This window comes from Meleagris gallopavo, unplaced genomic scaffold, assembly GCF_000146605.3.
Source record: "Meleagris gallopavo isolate NT-WF06-2002-E0010 breed Aviagen turkey brand Nicholas breeding stock unplaced genomic scaffold, Turkey_5.1 ChrUn_random_7180001860529, whole genome shotgun sequence".
NCBI classification, from domain to species: domain Eukaryota; kingdom Metazoa; phylum Chordata; class Aves; order Galliformes; family Phasianidae; genus Meleagris; species Meleagris gallopavo.
The window spans coordinates 18,395-38,833 of NW_011126271.1; the positions used below are offsets into that span (position 1 = coordinate 18,395).

The 20,439-nt window shown below is 51.6% G+C and overlaps 1 protein-coding gene across 1 annotated transcript in view; it reads right to left on the bottom strand.

Moving 5' to 3' along the window:
- Positions 1-6: 6 nt before the first annotated feature.
- KDM2A (lysine demethylase 2A) overlaps positions 7-20,439 on the bottom strand; it is a 32,667-nt gene continuing 12,234 nt past the window's right edge. Inside the window, exons 5-21 of the mRNA XM_010726899.3 lie at positions 19,551-19,597; positions 19,004-19,182; positions 17,555-17,661; positions 16,844-16,937; positions 14,163-14,316; positions 12,635-12,750; positions 11,695-11,821; positions 10,037-10,452; positions 5,692-5,775; positions 4,982-5,248; positions 4,639-4,770; positions 4,464-4,553; positions 2,940-3,652; positions 1,804-1,967; positions 1,345-1,503; positions 1,027-1,242; positions 7-935 (exon numbers count right to left, since the gene is read on the bottom strand). Coding sequence (XP_010725201.1) covers positions 754-935; positions 1,027-1,242; positions 1,345-1,503; positions 1,804-1,967; positions 2,940-3,652; positions 4,464-4,553; positions 4,639-4,770; positions 4,982-5,248; positions 5,692-5,775; positions 10,037-10,452; positions 11,695-11,821; positions 12,635-12,750; positions 14,163-14,316; positions 16,844-16,937; positions 17,555-17,661; positions 19,004-19,182; positions 19,551-19,597 — 3,247 coding nt within the window. The 3' untranslated portion in view covers positions 7-753. The remainder of the gene's footprint in view (positions 936-1,026; positions 1,243-1,344; positions 1,504-1,803; positions 1,968-2,939; positions 3,653-4,463; positions 4,554-4,638; positions 4,771-4,981; positions 5,249-5,691; positions 5,776-10,036; positions 10,453-11,694; positions 11,822-12,634; positions 12,751-14,162; positions 14,317-16,843; positions 16,938-17,554; positions 17,662-19,003; positions 19,183-19,550; positions 19,598-20,439) is intronic.

Below are 20,439 nucleotides of genomic sequence, written 5' to 3' on the forward strand. Positions count from 1 at the left end.
TGGGGTGGGGGGGGAGGAGAGGACAAGGCAGCAGGACAATCCTGCCACACAAATCTCAGCACTTGGCAGTGCTGGGCCTTGGCAGGCAGCTGGGGAGGGAGAAGCAGCAGTTCCTGCTCCCCCTGTGCTCACTCACCCTTAGCTGATTATTCAAATCCTCCCTGAGCTCTGGGGGCTGCTCCCCTAGCCTAGCCTTGCACAGGGCTCTGAGGAAGCCCCAGGGTGGAAGCTCCATCCCCAACCTTGCTCCCATGCCCAGGCTGTACAGCTCCTGCCCTCACCCTCATTGCAGGGGAAGAAGGGCCAGGTGAGGGGGCTTAGAGCAGGGCTCAAGCTGGTGGTGGCACCGAGAGAGAGGGTCCGTCCCAGCTCTGCTCCCTCCTCCTTGGAGAGGCCTCAAGCTTTGTGCTAATGGGGAAGTGACAAGTGTTTCAAGGCAAGGAGCTGAGGAAAAGCAGGGGGAAGAGGGTGCGCCCCGTTTCTCCACCCAGGGATGTCTGCAACAACCTCCGCCTTGGGAGCTCGCTGCTGCGGGCACGGTCCTCCTCTCTTACTGGCCAGCTGGGGAAATACCTACATCGGCACAAGTCCCAGCGGTAGGAGGAGAAAGGGCAGCTGAGCAAGGCCAGTACCGGCCCTGCCCACGAGGAGGCAGGGGCAGGACATCGAGGGCAAGGTGGGGAGGCAGAAGAGTGGCTCTCTGAGAGGGGTGGGCTTTTTTTCCTTCTCCTCAGCCTGCCCGGGGGAGGGTCTCTAGCTGATCTTTTGGATCAGCTTCTCATCGGACAGGCAATAGAGGCTGTTGATGGACAGATCTGAGATGAAGTGCTCACAGGCTTTGCGAGTGATCTGCTTGCAACCTCGCAGGTCAATGAGAGTGACATTGGAGATGCGGCGCAGATACAACAAGGCCTGGTCTGTCAGCTTATTGCAGCCTGCAGAGAGAGGAGAGAAAGGTTGAGCTGCAGCGCCAGCGCTGAGCAGAGGAGCAAATCACTATGTGCCAGTAAGCCCAGCAGCACCCACCTGCCATGTTGAGCTCAGTGAGGGAGTTGCGTGTGGAAGAGCCCACAGCCGTGAGGAGGTTGGCAGACTGGTCTGTAAGGTGGTTGCAGTGACTGAGGTCAAGGCGGGAGAGCAGGGGCATGTGGCGGATGATAAGCCGCAGCGTGGCATCAGTGATGTCCAGGCCAGCAAGCCGGAAATCAATCATGTTGCGGAGTTTGCTGCGATTGTCCTGACCTGCAGAGGAAGGGGAAAAGCTGAGGTCAGCCAGTTCAGATCCAGTGACACCTCCTGCCCTGTGCTTGGCTCAGTCATCTTGGCCACACGGTAGCAGCTTACTGGGTTTATCTGTTGGAGGTGTGAGCAAGTCCCGGATCTGAGGGTCCTTGATTCCTACTGCCCACCGAAGATCAAGGGTCCTGAGAAGGGGGCAGCTGGAGGTACTGAGAGCGCAGACTGCAGACCAGGAACAGCCTGCTAAGATGAGGTCTTTCAGGCCTACCAGGAAAAAAAAAAGAGAGATGTAACGTGCCAGCTGGGCTTGGCCAGCTCTGAGGCATGTCAGGTCTCAGCCAGGTGCAGGAGGAAACAGCTTCTCTCCCTGCCTAAGGTGGGACATAGAGCAAGGCTCCGTGCTAAGAAGAGCTGCAAGAAACCATGACAGCAGCTCCCCAAGCAAAGGGACACAGGCACTCGATGAGTCTTACTGCAGGCAGGTACCCCTCTTGCTATGCTTCAGCTGCTGGGGAGCTGTGGAGCAAGCTGGCAGCAGAAGACCAGTGCCCAGCCCACACTCACCTGGCAGTCTGTTGACAAGCCATGTGAGCTGCTTTTTGGAGATGTTGGTCCAGCTGAGGTCAAGGCTGACAGGCTGTCTTCTGATGATACCACTCAGTGCCTGGGGGGTGATGGACTTGCACCTGCTCAAATCTATCTTTGTCCACAGTCTTTTGTCACAGCACCTGGGGGACGAGGACAAGGGTGAAAGCTGAGTGCTGAGGGTGTCAGGAACAAGAGGCAGTCATTCTGGGAGGATGCCAGCGCTGGCGCAGCTCCAGCCATAGAACAAAGCCACTCCTTCTAGTTGGTTGGGGTTTCCCATGGATGGGAGGATGCTGGAGGTATCTAACCACTTAGGATACCCAGAAGAGCCCCAGCAGAATTTTGCTGCCATGTAACAGAACTGCATGGCAACTGCCAGCCTGCTTGCTCCCCAGATATGGCAAAGATTTTCAGCATCCCTGCTCCCAGCGGGCAAAATGTTCCACTTAGTCCCATCCCACAGCCATAGCAGTGCTCTCCACATCACCAGGAGCTGCTATGGAGCCCAGAGGTGGAGTGAATCCCCCCTGCTGCAGAAGCCAGGGATCTGATGCTGCCCTGCCCCCAGAGCAGTCATGCCAGGGTCCCCCCTACAGCCTGCCAAGCCTAATGCCTGCTGATCAAAGCATGCCAGCCCTTCCCTGCTGTGCCATTCCCACTGCTTGTTATCTAGAAACCCAATTCCCCATCCTTGTCTGTTCCCGGCTCTCCATCCACAGCTGTCCTGCTGCCAGCATTGTCTTCAGCCAGTGCCCCCTAAGGCATTCCCAGGCAGCAAACCCATCCTCACTCAACTCTTGCCAGGAAGGGCAAGGGCTGCACAGGATACTGGGTGAGGAAAGGGCGCCAACACCTCACAGGGACACGGTGTGGCATTTGAGTTACACTGCGTGATCATCTCCTAACAGAGGGGACAGTCAAGCACAGATTGAAGAGGCAGTGGGGTGATGCTGCCTGAAAAATGCCAGTGCTGGGGAAAGGAGGAAGGCATGGATAAGATTAGGGGGGTGAATGATCCTTTGCTCCTTCCTCTCTTAGCTGCCTATCAGGCCCCAGGCTCTGCAGATCAGGATATAAGTGGTCCTGGCAGCACTGCCTGTTCCCATACTCACCACTTGTACCAGGTCTTGCACACCCGCATGCACTCGCAGAGCTCCCTGCGGGTGAGGTAGCGGAAGACAGACATCCACACCTCGCGCTGCATCCAGCTCTCCTCACCCTCCTGCACCCGGCCCCCTCTGCCGTTGAGGCGGGCAGCCCCTCCCTCCTCCATGTTCTCATCATCTTCATCCTCCTCCTCCTCGTCCTCCTCAGCAGCCGCCTCGTCCTCCCCCCCACCCCGTGGGTGCATCCGGGCAGGTGTATGGCGCATCACCACACGGGGAGAGTGCTGCAAGTTGGCAGAGGAGGCAGTGATGGCTTGCAGCTTGGGGACAATGGAAGTGCCATGAACATCTTTGGTGGGGCGCTGGAGCGTCACGGTGAGGTAGGAGCCATGCAGCTTAGCCTTCTCTACTTCTGACAACTCCTTCTTGCCACTGGGGTTGTTCTCTTTCTCCCGCACAATGGTTCGCTCAGTGGCCTGGAGCCGCAGAAGCTGGCGCCTCTTGAACCGCTCATCCCTGCTGGCACTGTGGTGCTCGCTGGGACCAGCGCCTGGGGACGAGCGCGTTACCACACCTCGCGGTGACACTGGGTCGTGGATCAGCTGTAGCATGGGGGTGGGCGAGTTGGGTGGTGCAGTCAGGGGCTCCTCACAGCTCCGCAGAGGCCGCAGCACCTTGGCTTGTGCCATGTCATCATCACTCTCTTCTACCTTGCGCTTCTGCAGGGAGGCAGGATGGCAGGTTAGCGAGGGGTGGGGGAACATGCTCCTCTTATCCCTCGTGGCTGTCATGCACACCCACAACAAAAAAATTGGCATTTCCTTCTCCTCTTGCAGAAATAGTGTCCCCTGAGGCTGGGGCTGTCTTCCACTCTGTGCGCAAAGGCCCCCTGCCTCTCACAACTCCCAAGATCACAGCTCAGTACAAGGCACCGAGGGGGCAAAAGGGTGCTCATTCTGGCTGCTTGCAGTGCTGGGGGACCCAAGAGCCAGCCATACGTGCACCCCAAGCATGCACATCACCCAGGAGGAAGTGAGAATGCTGCTGGATGCTGTCTGGTGCCCAGCTTGCCTTGGCTGCCCTGCTTCCATCCACGGCAGTGGACATAGTCCTACAGGCAGTGTTGTGATAGGGCAGTCATTCTAGGTACTGTCAGCAGCTGCCAGTGGGCTGAATACTGCCATGTGTGCTCTGTTCGCTGCCTGGCAGAAGGACCTGGTAGCACTTGCTGTTTCTGCAGGAACCTGGCTCTGGCATGCCAGCGGGCTCCCTGGGAGCCAGAGATAGAACAGGAGATGTCAGTTGTCAGCCCTGAGGCCAGGCTGCAGCAGGGTCTACAGGCTCCTTCACCCCAGCATTGCACCGTGGTCGCTGCCTGCTGGGGTACCCCAGTCTCCAGCCCACCCTACAACCCTGCCCATGCACTTCCAGAGTCACTACCATGCCCTGGCTGGCCCAAATCCTGCTTTACCCAGAGCAGGACACACAGGACAAATGCCTTCCCCTGCCTCAGTGTAGCTTGCCTCCTACCTGGCCCTTCTCTGTGTCGTCACCCTGGTAGCATTTGGGACATTCCCAGCAGTTGGGGAGCTCATCATTGAGCAGCCCTTCCCCATCCATCTGCAAAGAACAAAGGGCAGTCAGCAGCACCCTTCCCCACAGTCCAGCCCTGCTGGTCCTAGCGCTCACTAGTACTGCTGCTCACCTGCAGGCAGCCAGGGTGAACAATCTCATTGCAGATGCAGCACTCCATGAGCTTCTTCTCAAAGTCTTGTGAGTCCTCATTCTGATCCACCTCCCCACAAAGCGCACATGTGACCGAGTGAGGCAGCCTGGGCTACAAAGGAAAGCAGGGGTGAAACCAGGGCAGAGTGGGACAACTTTTCCATCTCCTCCTCATCTTGCCACCCAAACAATGGAAAAGAACCCAATCCTTCCTGCAGACACCAACCTTGACCAATCCCTCCTCTCCCTGACCATGGTCAGCCACACAGAACTGTTGCTGGACTGCAGCAGTCTTGGGTGAATGGGATTATACCACAACTCACCGCTAAGCACTGCCGGAGGATGCAGGACTGCTTCATACGACCAGGTCCGCCAAACTTCTTCATGTCCCTGCAGTAGTGGCACATGCCACACTCGCCCTGCATGCAGGCCTTGCATTTCCGGCAGCGCACACGCCTCCGCCGGGCACCTGACACAATGGGGGACATTGTGGGCCTGATGGGCGTTGGGCGAGGGGTTGGCTTCATCGTGTGAGGCTTGGTGATGGGTATGGTGGGCAGGCGCACTCTCAGCCGGGCCTGCAGCTTTAGCTAAGGATAGAAGAGGGAAGGAGTTGAAGTGGGCAGATGGCAGTACCCCCCATGGGACAGCAGACATCTACCCCACTGCATCCTTCTGGGACCAGCCGCGATGCTGCATATGCTAAAAAAGCCAGCATGAGAACAGAGCTGTGGATGCACCAAGCATGCGAATGCCATACCCACAGCATGCAAATACCTCTTCTATCCCAGAGGAGTGGCCTATGCCCTTGAGCAGTACAAGTATCCTGTGAAGTCGCAACAGATCCCCCCCAGACAAGGCATACACCAGCACACTGGGGGCTGCCCATGGAGCCCTGTGCTGTGCCCCTGCAGCACTCCCCGGTCAGCATGGAGGTAGTGCTGCCAAGCCCCAGAAGCATGGCAGAGAACTGGACAAACCACACACGGTTCCCCCAGGAATAGCCACCCACTGTCCTCTTTACAGCTCCTACCTTGTCTCTTTTGGGCCACTGGACAATGGGGATGCCTGTAAGTGCCAGTTTGGGGTCACTGTTTGCGTATTCTTCTAGCAGCAGCTAATAGAAAGGGAGAGGAAGAGAAGCACAAAAGACAAAAAGGACAAGTGTGAGGAGAGTGGAATGATGCCCCTGCCAGCCAGGTGGGCTCTGAGCAGATGCCAGGGCCAGGATGCCTCAGGAAAGACTGGCAAGATCTCTGCTCTCCCCATGCCCACCAGCAGCGAGCCCTCCCCACATTCCAGACAAGCTCTGTCAAGCTGACTGCATGAGCACTTTCATTGACTGCATTTCAGCCCCAAGGCCCTGCACAGGGGCAGGGAGAGAGCAGCAAGCTCCAGAGATGCTATGGGATTTGCAGGGGTGTGGATAGATACAGGCCCATCCCCATCCCACAGCCTTAGGACATGCACCCCAGTGCCCCACTGTGAGTTATCCCCTGAGCACCCTGTGTTCTCCAAGGAGGTTGAGCCTTCTGCCTACCAGACATGCCTGCTGCAAAGGTGCTTTATTTATGTAGTGTTGCCATGGCCACGCCAGCAGGAGCCTCTAGCCAGGTTCCCGTGGCCAGGTAGGGGTAGCAACCCTATCCCTATCCTCAGGGACTGGCTCCAACACTGCAACCCCGCACTGATTCAGACAGGAAGCCGTGCACTGCCTGCAGCCCTTCTGCCTCCCAGCCCCCCGTCCCTGGACACAGGTCGAAAGAGAAGGTCAGGGACCAAGGGTGCATGCTCACACACGTGGGTACGCGCAGGAAACTGTGGCGGGGGGTGGCAGTAGGTCCAACCCAGGGGGTTCAAGGGTGCAGTGAGGACGGGACCCCCAGCTGCACGTCTCAAGGACAGGAAGCGGAGAGGCAAGCCCAAGCGCCTGTGGGAGGAAAGCAGGGACCCCCAGCTTCCAGAGCCCCCGGTCCCCCCGCAGTCCCAGAGCGTCCCCGTGTCCCCTCCCTGTTCCGCATGCACCGCCAATCGCCTGACCTTGCGCTTCTGGAGCGGCTGCTACTCCGAGGCGAAGTTTGACGAGCCCTCTTTGTTTCGGTGCCCAAACGGCAAGGGCTGTCCCCCCCTCCCCTTTTTGCCTGGGCCGGCTCAGCTTATGCGGCCCCGCGCCGGATCCACAGCTCTCAGGGACATGACCAGAAGTGCGCCCGCGCCCCCCGCCCCGAGCGTCCCCGGCTCCTCCCCAGCTCCATCCAGCAGCCACGCCGGCAGCCGCGTGCTCCTCTCGAGCCCTTGGGCAGTAGCGGCAGTTTCCTGAGCCTGAAACAATGCTGCTGCGTCACCCACATGCGGTTCCCAGCAATGCTTTGCAACGGGAAGATGGCAGAAGAGAAAAAGAGAGCGAGCGAGCAGAGGGCAGAGCCATTCTGCTGCAGAGCCGGGAGGGGCGACACGGCGGTTACGCCGCGCCAATTGGTGCAGAGGGGCCCGGCGACGTGGCCCATCGCCCGCCCGCCGCAGCACAGCAACTGGAGGAACGCGGCCATGTCCCCAGGTCAAGGGAGAGCCACCCCAAAGCTTCCTTTTGTCTCCTGCATAGCAGATTCCGGGTTCTTGCTGGACGTGAGCAGGGAGAGAGGGCTCGAATCAAGGTGAGGGGAGGAGTGCCCCAGAATGCGGGGAATGCACCCATGCCCTCCCAGTTGGAGGCACGAACATATCACCATCAAGTTTGGGAGCAGCTCTGGCCCCAAAGGCACCAGTGACCTCAGCACTAGAGGAGGACAGACCCGCAGCAAGGTCACCCCAGTTCTCCAAGACCCTTGTGCCCCGCCATTAACAAGTCCCCGAAAGTAGCACTAGGGGAAAGCAGTCGCTCCCATGCCTGACCTGTGGCTTCCTGCAGGCAACTGCAGCTCTTATCTGCTCTGCCTAGCTCTGTTGTCTGACTCAGTGCTAGGACTACCACCACCTCCATCACCACCCTATGCCCTCTAGGGTCAGCTGCAGTGCAATGGGGAGCTCAGACCAGCAGCACAGCTTGGGGGCTTTTCCAGCACATCATCAATGCTAAGCCTGTTGGACCATACGTGGAGGTCACCTCTGCTCAGAAAGGACAGCAAAGGGGTCTTCAGCTCAGTCTACTGTGTGAGAAGCATCAGATGTGCTGTGAAAGCCATAATACCAGCACAGGGAGCCTCACAGCCTGATCTTCACTGTCCAGATCTGGTGGGAGCAGCCCATTCCTCACCCCTGCACCAGACTACCCATGGAGTGACTCCTCTAAGGGCTTCAGCAGGATGCCACAATTGCCACTTCTCTTCAACATGAGCACCAACTGCCTTGGGAACGTAGATTCCACCTGGCAGATCTCCAGAGACAGGGATGGAAGAGCATGGGGAACATTCTGGGCAGATGTAACCCATGGGAGAAACAGAGCAGACGGGAGAGTACAACGCTGGCAGAAGAGCAAGGTGATGGCTCTGATGTGGGCAGACCTTGCACCAGGTACATGCCTGGTGCTCCAACACCTCCAGGCAGAGTCCAAATGCAACTAGTTTGTGACTGTTCCTCTACTGGTTTAGAGGAATGGGGATCCAAAGTGATAGGCAGGAGCAGACCATAAGTGATAGGATTTCTCACATGCCCGTCTTTGCCAATGATCCTTCTCACCAGACCATGGACAGTGATACACTTGGAGGTGCTCAAGGCCAGTCTGGATAGGCCCTAGACAGCCTGATCTGGTTGGTGGCAGGCAACCAACCCATAGCAGGGGTGAGGCTGGTGGGGCTTTTATGTACCTTCCAACCCAACCATTCTACAGTATTACTGAATTCATGGAGATTTTTTCAGCAAGACAACAGTGCCAGATGTGTCAACCTTATTTCTCATGCTAGCAGTCACTTGGATTCCTTCAGGCCCTCTCATTTAAGCTACGGTAGAGCAAATAGCAGCAATGTAGTGTTGCCAGGAACTGTCCAAAGGATGCAGGCAAAGCTAAGAGGTCAAGGTGAAGACAGAGGCAGCTCTTCCTGCTCACAGTCTTGATGCAGCCCTTTCAGGAATGGCTTTGCAGAGTCTCAGTGGACAGACAGGACCTCTTAGCACAGAGCAGGAAGCAGGTCTTTGTCATATCCAAAGTGTCAGGTGCCACCATGTGACAGCTCTGGGCTCAACTCATGACAGGATGCAAAAACACATTTCTCCACATGACCCAGCACACGGGCACCCTGAGACTCATCATCACCACACAAGAGACAGTGAGGAAAGGCAGTTTGCCAGATCTGTGCCTAGGGACACAGGCTATTAGAATACAGCTGAAAGTGTGCTGGGACATTCCGTCTGGTCAGGACCACAATGATTCCCAAGGGAGAAACCTGCTCACAGCTGATATTTCTCTAGAGCATTGTACAATCCAGGCAGGGGCATGGTGGCTCGGACATGCATGCTGCAAACTTGAAAAACCCAGGGGAAAGAAGACCTGCAGTCCCTAATAGGGAGTGCTACCAGGCTCCTGTGGCCAAGTGTCTCCGACATCTACAAGCCATGGGGTCAGTTAGGACCACAGGCTGCATGCTGTTGCCCCCAGCACAGAACAGATTACCAAATGCCCCACAAAGTCTGGAGACTGCCCCTGGAAAAGGAACAACAAGGAGCAGGGTGCTCCTATGGCTGCATTTGGCTGTCAGCTTTGGTACAGGCAACTGAGCAGGTCACTGCCAGGAAGAGAAGGAACGGGAAGTAACTGTGGATTAAGGAACTAAGATGGATTTTGCACAGAATACAGGCTGAAATTCTCACTTCAAAACTGAAAAGGCTAAAACACCAAGGAGGTGGACTCCACGACCTCTGTGATTCACCTCCAATTTTGAATATTCTATGATTTTATGATACACAGAGGCAGCAAAATCAATCAGATATAGCATAGGGTGTAAAGCTGGACAAAGACTCCCATATAAACCAGGATCAACATCTTGTGTGAACAACCCAAAGAACCACAGACAATTCTACCCAAGACAAGGCACTCCAACTATCACAGCATCCAACAGCCCAAGGAAGCCAGAGTCAGAACATGACACAAACCACACTGCAAATGAGCTCTGGCACCCATAAGGGACCCACACAGGGCCCAGCCAAAATCCAAGTCAGGGCTGTCCTGAAGCATCAGCTGGTGCAACATTATTAGCGCATTAGCCTTACCTAATGGAAAGAAGAAACCTGCAGATGCAATACCCCATGACTAGTTTAAGACCATGAATGCAAATGGATTCCTCATTGGGGAAGGGGGGGGAGGGTGTGGAGTTTTCATCTGATACACCAGCAAACAAACTCATCCAGAGAGCAGTGTCACAAGTGGTGCTCCCAAGCCTACGTACCTTGACATCAGCAATGAGAGCATCCTCGTCCTCAATGCCGGTGGGAACACACTTCTTGTGTAGAGGGAGTGACTCTAGCTTGTCTACCAGGCAGCGCAGCCCCTCCAGCTCGAACTGTGTCAGGTGCACCCTCCTGCTCTTGCGTGGACTGCCACCATGTAGCTCCCAGGCCTGGCCATTCTGGGAGCCCCGGCTAGAGTCAGAGGAGTCTACAGATGGGCTCTTTTTCAGAGCTGGCAGGCTGCTCCGGCAGCTCCTGCCCAGTTCGTCATAGTCCATGTTGGCACCATTGGCTACAGGGCTGGTAAGAACAGACCGTCTTGTGATTGGTCTCCTTGGTTCCTTTCCTGCTGCATCCTCCTCTTCCTCCTCCTCTTCCTCCATGTTTACTGAGTCTGAGGAGCTCAGCTCCATGTCTGCCATGAAAGAGAAAGCATGAGACAAGATCCCAGTGGCCAACTGGTCACAGGAAACATTCAATCTTTAAAGGAATCCCCTCAGGATTTATCCAGATTTAATTAGCTATTTCTTAAAGTCTTGTTCAGAAGTTCCTTAAATGAATTCCAAACTTTGGGGGATCTACACGAACTGTCCTTACCTGTAATGAAAATAACTGAAAAGCAATTGTTTTTAACAAACTTAAGATGGACGTTCATAATTCCTATACCTTTAGTATGGTGAGACAGATCACCAGTGAAGCGTATTACTGTCACAACAGATATAAATGGGACAAGATCAGAAAAAGGATGGTGCACATGGCTGCTAGAAAGGAAAAGCAAAACCCCTTCCTACTCCCAGTCACTCTGTGGATGACCAGGCACAGGATGTGGGAAACCTCTTCCAGGAGAGGACAGCAGAGCTGAAGTGCCGATTTATTTTGAGAGGGCTTGGAATCTCCTGCCATCTGGTCTTGGGTGGGACCTGGAACCTCAATCCTGCCCTCCTGATGGGAGGCAGGGGATGTGGGCTTTCCAGATGACCACAAGGTCTCTGAGCCTGACTGTACATGAAAAAGCACCCTCCTCTGAGCCTAAAAATAGCTGGAAGTGATTCTCCAATATCCCCAGAAGGCTTTGGCCATGAGAAAAGTATCCAGTCATGGGCATCTAGATCCTGTCCGAGGAGTGAGGACAGATTTTTTCAGGGCCCTTAGGCAGAGGCTATCCAGCTCTTTCCGAGTCTCAAGAAAGGTATCCATAACAAATAACCTCCTAAACTGCTGCAGAAGCCTTAAGGAGGCCAATCATCTCTTTTGTGAGAGACTCTCTTAAAGACCATCTGACAAAGCTCTTCAAACTCTGCATGCAGGAAGGCCCTGATCAGCAAGAAAGCATTACAGCCCCACAGCAAGGTGCGGCTACCACAGCATCCCTCCCCTCTTCTGTAACAGGTTTTGCATGTATGAGCAAGGCCAGGAACTGGTCTGCTGGTTCTGCAGCTGCAAGGAGCCTGGCCTGACACAGGAGCAAAGGAGGAAGCAGTCTACCCTCTGATTGCTCAGTACGGCAGACAGGGAAATGAGAGGAAACACACAGAGAAACCACTTTGTAAAATGGAGGAATTGAGGGTCCTGAGTTCTATCCCGCACAGCCCTCCCTACCTGCCACACAGACCTGCAGCAGCATGTGAGAAGGAACAGGGGCTGGAGAGGAGCTCACCCATGCTGAGTGATTCCTTCTGGAAGTCCTTGGTGAGATGTGAGCGGCTGGTGATGCAGTAGACATAGCGCTCCAGCACGTACCAACACATCTCATAATAGAAGGGATAACGAAACTTGTTTGGGACCTGCAGAAAAGGGAAGAGGATCAGTTCAGACTGCCTTCTGCACAGGGCTGCAGACTGCTGTGCTGCCTTGAGCAAGCCCAATCCCCTCCTGAAAGGCAGGAAATGCATGTACATGTGTAATAGCAGCATCCATGCCAGATGTCATTCTCCATGTGGAAGGAGAGCAAAGGCCAGGTGGAGCAGACACCAGGTAGTTTTCACTTGCAAGTCATTAACATTTCCTTTGTTTTTGTTAGGATTGCAGCTCTCCACTGTGCTTCCCTCACAGGCCTCCCTCTCCTTAGCACAGGAGAGCAGCAGATGCCACAGCCCATGGTTGTCCCAAGGCTTCTCTGCAGGAGCCACATCTCCACAAGAAACAAGGGAGAGCACCCACTTGTCAACAGCATTCTTGGCTTGAGTTTTCTGGGAGGCTTCTTTTTTTTTCAGCCATCTTTATCACATTAAAGTCTAGGATCAACATCAAACAAGAGCAATGGCTAAGGGCAAAGGCATCGTGCTTGGATGCATTCCTGAAGACCTGCTGCAGCCTTCCTCCTTCCTGTCTGCTTTACCAGGGGAGATCTCCACCACACTCTCTGCAATACTTCCAACCCCTTGGGATGCCTGACATCAGACTTGAGGTAGCATAAAGGAACACAGCAAGCCCTAACGTGCTACAGTCTGTCCCTCACCCAAGCTCCTTCCTGCATATCTAGCAGGGGAGTTCCAGCAATCTGTCACAGGGTGAGATGCAGCTTGCCTGCTTGCACACCACTGCTCCTGTACCCTCCCTGCCACCCTAGGAGGCTGCTTCCTCCCAGCTCTCCTCACCCGTGTGCGGTCTTCAATGCTGTAGATCCGGAGCTGCATAGGGATGTTGAAGCTGTGCAAGAAGTTGCCTCCAAAAACCAGTGTGTCCATGGGAGTGTACACAGCATGGATCCAACCTTTGGGATAAAGAGTTTGAAGAGTTCTACTGAGTGAATAAGGACTCAGTAGTTTCACAACTACTTAAATCCCTACCAATTCCTTTGAAATTGCTTACCAACTGCATTTTTTGGAGAAGGGCTCTCAAAACTGCATAACTTCCACACTGCTCAGCTAGGCTTACTCTGATTGTTAGGCTTTAAACCATACCTAGGTCAGCTGTTAACAGATTAGCTATCGACCTGTCACATCAGCCAGAGCTAGCAGCAGAGGAAGGAGGAGTGGACCATCCACATCCCAACTCTTTGATGAAGGCTGACCCTTGCATTAGCACAGCAATGTCTAATCCTCACAAAACATCACTACTGAATCACTCAATACTCAGCTCATTTTACCCATCTAAGAGCTAGAGGCAGAGACACACCTAAATTCATCTTCCCAAGGTAGCGAGCGTGCCAGTATCTACCTCCCCTCCACAACTTTTTGTAATTCCAGTCTCTCTGTCAGTTTCTTCCTAGTTGCATTATACTTAAAAACATCAGCAGCATCAAGAACAGTCTTTCACAGTTTATTTAACAATGGAAAAAAACCTCAAAGTAAATCAAGTCCCAGTTCCATTGTCTCAGAGGTTAATCCAGACAAGTCCAACATTTTGTAGATCCCAGCATTCCCTTAGGGCAAAAAGTCAAGACACCATGACTTGAGTCACTTGTGCAACCTCTGCTGTTTTCTGTTCCTGTAGCTTACAGCAGAAGCAGGAACATGTGTATACAACACAGCTAATTCCTGCACTACTGTTACAGGAAACAGCAGGTTACAACAGTTTTTGCCATCTGAGACAGCCTGATGGACCTAACTTTTATGTGGCAGTTCTATTAGAAGCCTTGAAAGGGATTCCTTGCAAGGGGTCCAATCATCTTCTCCTTACAAGAGAGTATTCTCTACTGCTAGGGCATTTTACAGACATCCCAGGTCTAAATCACAGCCCTAAAAGGCTGTGAGCCAGCTCCTGCCAACAATTAACTCAGGCTGCTGTTTTACCCAACTCTGCACTCCGTCTTTTCCACCTTTGCTGTTTTCTAGCACAGCACTGCACTGGTCGTGCATGCAAGACACTGCTCATGCACTCCCATTCGTTCTGCTTGCTTAACCAAGTCAGGCTTAGGATGTCACTGTGATGGGCTTTGGGAAAGCCTCCTTTTGTGATGAAAGACAGACAGAGCCTTTTGGACACCTGTGTTGAATCTGCAGTACCATGAAAGTCATGTTTTGAGAGCCACAAGCAAGAGAACAGAGCCACATAACATTGCCCTCTCTTCTGCTCATGAAGGAGAAAGAGAAATTTTGTCTGTCCTGATTCTGCTCATCTCTCAGGAGTTCCTTTGCCACAAACCTGGCAGAAGAAAAGATGCAACTGCCCAACCTGCAGTACCTGAGGGGATGACAAACGTATAGCCCTGCTTCAGCTCGATGCGCTGACACTCTGACACTCTATCCCCAAGAAATATGTCTCCCTGCTTCCCTGAGAGAAGCCAGTTTTCATAGAGCTCCAGATTCTGGGGTGTAGGAGGGATCAACCAGAAGATCTGCAAGTAAAGAAAACACATAAGTCACTGTACTGTTAGTAGCTACTGACCATCCTTTGCTTCTTCAAAACTTGTCTTGCTCCCTCCCCAAATATCCAGACATCCTCCTCTTCCTACCCACAGAGGATGCAGACCTGCAGAAAACTCCAGTCCAGTGATCAAAGCAGCTGCCCCATCTGAGAGAGCAAGCCACTGAACAAGGGTCTTCCTCCCCAATGCACCAAGCATCATTCCTAGACCGAGCCTGGGATGCAATGTAAGGCATTATTTACAAAGTCATTGTAAACAGACATAAAGCCAACTAAAGACGAGAGCACTGAAACAAGAGATATTTACTTGTCTCTTTCTGAATGATATGTTATTCAGAGCCACAGATGAACTAGAGATTTGCATTTCTCAGCCTTTGCACAGTACAGGTTGGCCAGTAAATATCAACCCCTCTACTAGGGTCTTCAGACACTGTAGCTTGTCTTATGAGAAATCAGTGGAGCCACAAATCAGAATTATGGGGGAGTCTGGCAGCTACAACTCCTTTGCAAGGAGAAGTACGTTGAAAGCCCAGATTCTTCAGGAGGGACAGTTTGTTGCTATCACTTAACCCAGCTCAAGTCAGTAGAGAAAGATGGGATAGTATAGTTTCCCAGTAGCTGTCCATTTAACCAGTTTCTTCCCACTGCAGAAGATCCTTAATGAATTCAGCCCTAGATGATCGATGGCTTTAACCAGAAGCTCCAGGAATATCCAGTTGCTCTCAAGGGCTAAGTTTAGCAGCTGGGTGCATTTCACTGGGCAACAGAGGTGAGGCCTGCCTTTGATAAATTCTGCACTATATGATATTTGTTTTGCTTATATGGCATGCTGAGCTACCATCAGATTTCTCTGCTCTGACTGCACCAATTCACTCATACAATGTTGAGTCTGCTGTGTTGTTCCCCTGAGGAGCAGTGCAAAGTTTCCTTAACTATAGTACAGTTGACAACAGCAGCTAGCAAAAATTTAAACACAAGCTTTTCCATGCTTTATAGCAGTACCGCTGAAGCACAGACTGTATCAGTGACAATGGGCACATCCAGCCAATGGCTACTGAAGGGGATTTGCTCCCAGCAAGGACTTGGTGTCATTTAAGTTTAACTTGCTGAACATAACTCTCTATGGTAGATGAAGAGCCAGCTAGGGCATTTGACTTCGCATTAGCTAGCTCCTTCAGTGTTACAGCATCTGAATTTCTACAGATCTCTTCTCTGAAAGTGAAAAGAAGAGACACAACACATCCAACTATAAGCAGAGCTTAAGGTACAATTCACCCTGCTGAGGACAGGAGAGAGAACTGGCACCTTTCCACTTTCCCCTCCAGACGGGCTTCCTTCAAACCAGGCCCACATACAATGTCAAACTGGAGTAAGGGATACCTGGCATAGAGAAATCCCTGCTTGACTCTGATTGGAAACAACCAACCAGGAAGCAAACTGTGCACAAAATTTGTAACCTAGTGAACTTTATCTCAACAGAACTGGGGTTCAGTTTTCAAGTCTTGGACTGATTCAGCTACAGAAAATGATTACAGACAAGCAGCTCACACCTGCTTGACACTGTCAGAATCACAGAATCATAGAATCACTCAGGTTGAAAAAGACCTTCAAAATCATCAAGTCCAACCATAACCTAACCATACTGTCCTAACTAACAACCCTCTGCTAAGTCACGTCCCTGAGCGCCACATCCAAATGGTTTTTAAACACTATTTAAATGGTGACTCAACCACCTCCCTAGGAAGCACTATTCCAGTGCTTAACAACCTTTTCTGTAAAGTTTTTCCCTGATATCCAACCTAAATCTCCCTGGTGCAACCTGAGGCCATTTCTCCTCATCCTGTCACCAGTGAGAAGAGACCAGCCCCGCTCTTGCTGCAGTGACCTTTCAGGTATTTGAAGAAAGTAATAAGGTCTTCCCTCAGCCTCCTCTTCCCCAGACTGAAGAGTCCCAGTTCAGAACTACTTCTCACAAAAAAAAAAAAAAAAAAAGCCTGTCCCTCACTTTCAGTTTGAAAGCTTCTACTTTTGAAATCACTTAATGTTTTAAGGTGACACCCTCACACATCTGTTGGCTATTCAAAAAATCTATGGACAGTTAAGCTTTAGGAGGCTCTCATTCATCTTCAGGTATTTTTCTTTTGGTTGTTGCTCCTTCCAGAGTTATTGTTTGCACCACACCAAGAGTTGCTCAGTCATGTAGCCAAATGATCCCTCAGAAACCTAAGGCACTGGATGAATGGGGTCATTATACTCTATACCATCCAGCCTTTTGTAAAGTTTCTCAGCATCATCTCTACAGCATGGGTTTTCAGCTTGTGCCTGGTGGACCTCTGAGTGCCTGAGCTACTCCTAAGAGCCATACATAAACAAGTTTAGGGTGAAAAGACCTAAATTCACTGTATGGGACCTGCATCTTCAAGGATCAATAAAAGACGACACTAAAAGTCACTCTTCTATAGCGCCTTCACCTTTCCCAACAGGGACTGTCCTCCTACCTTTCCTCCTCTGTGGATGTGATACCACACAGAAGTACCACCAAAGTCCACATGGAAATCAGTGTAGCAGCCCTTGACACTCATCAGACAGTACCTGGTGGAAACCAAGATGAGAAGGTGAAAACAGGTGGCGATCCACATTTTTAAATAAATACAGTGTATTCAAAGTGAACACGCTGCCAAAACCCCAACCAATAGCTCAGTGCATTGCCTGAAACCAATGGCTGCAGTGTTAAGCACTTCAGCTGCACGAATGTGATCTGTGGGAGAGCTCACTTCACATTTGTTACATCCCCGCAAGAAGATCTAGTCCAGGCAAGAGGAGATCTTTCATTCTCACTCACTTAGCAGCTCTAGAAACCCTCAAGCCACAGGTTTGTCCTACAGGGAAGGATGGGCAGCACTTCACAACTCGGGACTCCAGTTGCCTCAAAGCAGCAAGCACCAAGAGCTTCCTCAAAGTGCAGCAAGTTCCTCAAGGTGACATGACCACCCTTCCACACAGCACGTGGCACAGGCTTTAATAACTAATTACACAGTTATTAATACAGAGTTATTACTTGCTAAAATAAATGGGGTAGAAGGGGCGCAGGGCGGCACAGCTGTACCTCCCCCCGCCCCTTGGAACAAACTGCTTCTCCCTTGGGCTGATTTCTTGCAAGAGATCCTGAGCTATGCCAATGGTGGTAGGCAACAAAACAAGTCACTTACTTCTGCACTTTCGGATACTGCATCTCTAGAATAGCATTTGTGGACTCTGTCTGACTCTCCTTCAGGTGCCTGGGCCACATATTATCAACCCAGTCAATCAAATCCACCTGCAGCAGAAAAGTGAGAGACATGAGTATAAATGAAAGTGGCACGACACTCCTGCACTGGACTATCAAAACTACTGTGGTGCTGTACACAGGCTATCAGCAAGCTTAGTTCAGAGCATAACCACAACAAACTCTGGGACCTAGGAAGGAAAGGAGGGCCTCTGCTTTTAGCTGAATGGCCACAACGCTCCCATTTTGGCTCCTGCACACCTCAGCAACTTTTCTTGTGCCCCCACTGCAATCCTACATGTAAAGCATTTGACATCAGCTGTTCTCATGCTAGTGAGCCTCTGAATGAATTTCATCAGCAAACACCATGGCAAGATCACAAGAACAGCATGGAATGTTGCTCTTCCACTTAGGGAGTCAACCAGAAACTGCTATACACTGGGCTTACATAAAACATCTGCTGGGCAGTATCTGCAGGGATGGGCTACCACTTGCTCAGATTCAGCAGAGTCAGAGCAAGCACAAATATCCAGGCTCCCTCTGCAGTTTGCAGAGAGAAACAAGTGGCCCTCAGAGCTGCCTGTTTCTCTTTGCTGAGTGTAGATGGAGTTCAGGACATTCACCTCACATACCCCCCACTTGTAACACTTCAGTAGGGTCAGCTGGTTCTTCACCTGCCAGACACAGAATGCTGTGCCCTATCCCAGGGCACTCTCTGCCCTCAGAGACTTCAGCACTTCACATCAGCTACACTTCCCGCCACCTTCTGCAGTCAGACACCAGGGTGTTATCCTAACAGAACTGTTGTTTCCAAGCAAGCCATGAAGCTTCACCCCAGATTTTGCTGTTCCTTCAAAATGCAGCAAACATTGCTGAGCTGTTGTCTGATTCTAGACCTCGTTGGCATTGAAGGCTCTGCACCCAGTATCAAAGAGACAACTGGATCAGCCAACTCTGAGAGGCTCAGAGATAGCAACCCCATTCTGCCTCAGCACACTGCACCTCTCTATCCAAATTCAGATGCTTGTTTGACCTCTGTGTCTGTTCTTGACATCCAGCCAGCAGGAACAGTTTACTTTACTCCAATTATTCCTTTGCAAATCACTTCCATTTCTCTAATTACAGACAGCAAACAAGGTAGTCCTCTGCAGAATCATGCACCATGGTCACTACAGCTGAGGCCTAACAGTCCCAGTGTACTGTGAGATCAGTTTCTGGATCCAAGTCAAGCACAGAACCAGCTCCAACAGCTTCCAGAGCACAGGCCTGGCTGAGCCCATGCATGCTCTGAACAGCTCCTCTCCTGTACCTAGTACTCATGCACTAGACTGCACTTTGAGAGTGACTGCAAGCACAAGGGAAGGGACATCCCTGCAGAAAGAACTGCACTGACCGTAGCAGGTCTCTGCACCAGGTTCTCCAGTTTGGTGTGGCTGAACTCCAGGCTGATGACATTGTAAAGTTTCTCCCGTTCAGCTTCAGGTGTTTCATAGTAGCGTGCCCACTGTGCCATGGACATCTCTATGTCCCTCTGTGTGTTTACATCCATAACATCCACCATCCGCCGGCTCCCTGCCAGAGTGGACAAATGTTACTGGAGCTGTTCCTATGCACAATAGGCCTCCCAGAAGAGATGCTCTAGATGCACTTCCTCAAAGAACCCACCCACACATGCCTGCAATGTCTCTGCCTGTCCCATAACTTTATCTTCTTCCATGCCCAGATCAAAACAGATGTTTTCAGGACAAACTAGATTGCTCAAACAGGTAAATGCTGTGATCCACTGGCAAAGTATGGCTCAGGTTCAACCAGCTGCGCACTAGGGGTGCCACAAAACCAGGCTTCTAGCTTTGATACACCCAGTGACTCTCAGTTTCTCCCTATCATTCCAGGGTGCAAGTGATGTTCATTGTGGCTCCTGGACAATGAGAGACACTCACCAACACACAGTCGCACATCGTTCACGCTGAAGTCCGGATCTGGCATCCTGCAGGACAAACACCTTGCTAAAAAAAATTCATGAAGCACTTCTGTTTGCATACTCTTCCCACCTGTAACCTCTTCTCAGCCCCACTGTGCTTTTTTGTCTGACGGGTGTAGGTGAGGATATAGACAAGGACCACGCGTATAGGTCTCTAGCGGCACAAGGCTGGGTAAGCAAGAGTGATTTGTGAACAGGATATGGCAAATGAACTAAGCAATCCCAACTCTCATTTTAAAGACTCTTTGCATGGGTTGTCCCAATACAAGGGAGACAATTAGACTAGTAGAAGCAGTATACTCAGTAACACAACAGAACTACTCTGACTGTATCTACACAAATGCTTCTGTCACAAGCACAATGGGCAGGCAGGCAGTCATTCAAGCAGCTCCAGACCCAGAGAAATAACTGGAAGCTCAAGGGAATCCTGTTTCACCCACACTGTAACCCTCAGTACCAAATATGTGCCCTCCCAAGTCAGCCAGCTATTAAAACTAAGCCTGGCACCATTTCTTCACATATTCATCACAGCACAGTGTACCATGCACTCCATTATCTATTGTCCATTCTCATATAGCTAGTTGAGGAATTTAAGAACAGTGTTGCTGACGGTGGTTCTGACAAAGTTTGCTAAATCTAATTTATTCTTCCAACTTGACAGCAGTAAGGTTTTGAGGTAGTGTTACTTGCTGTACAATTAATGAATATACTGATGTTATGGTATAGCAGTGTATAATTAACGAATATGCAGATGTTAAGGTATAACAGAGAGCTTGGCTTTGATGTTATTACACCAAAGCAGGAAACAGAAATGATAGGTACACTCACCCGTAACCTGGGCTTACGTG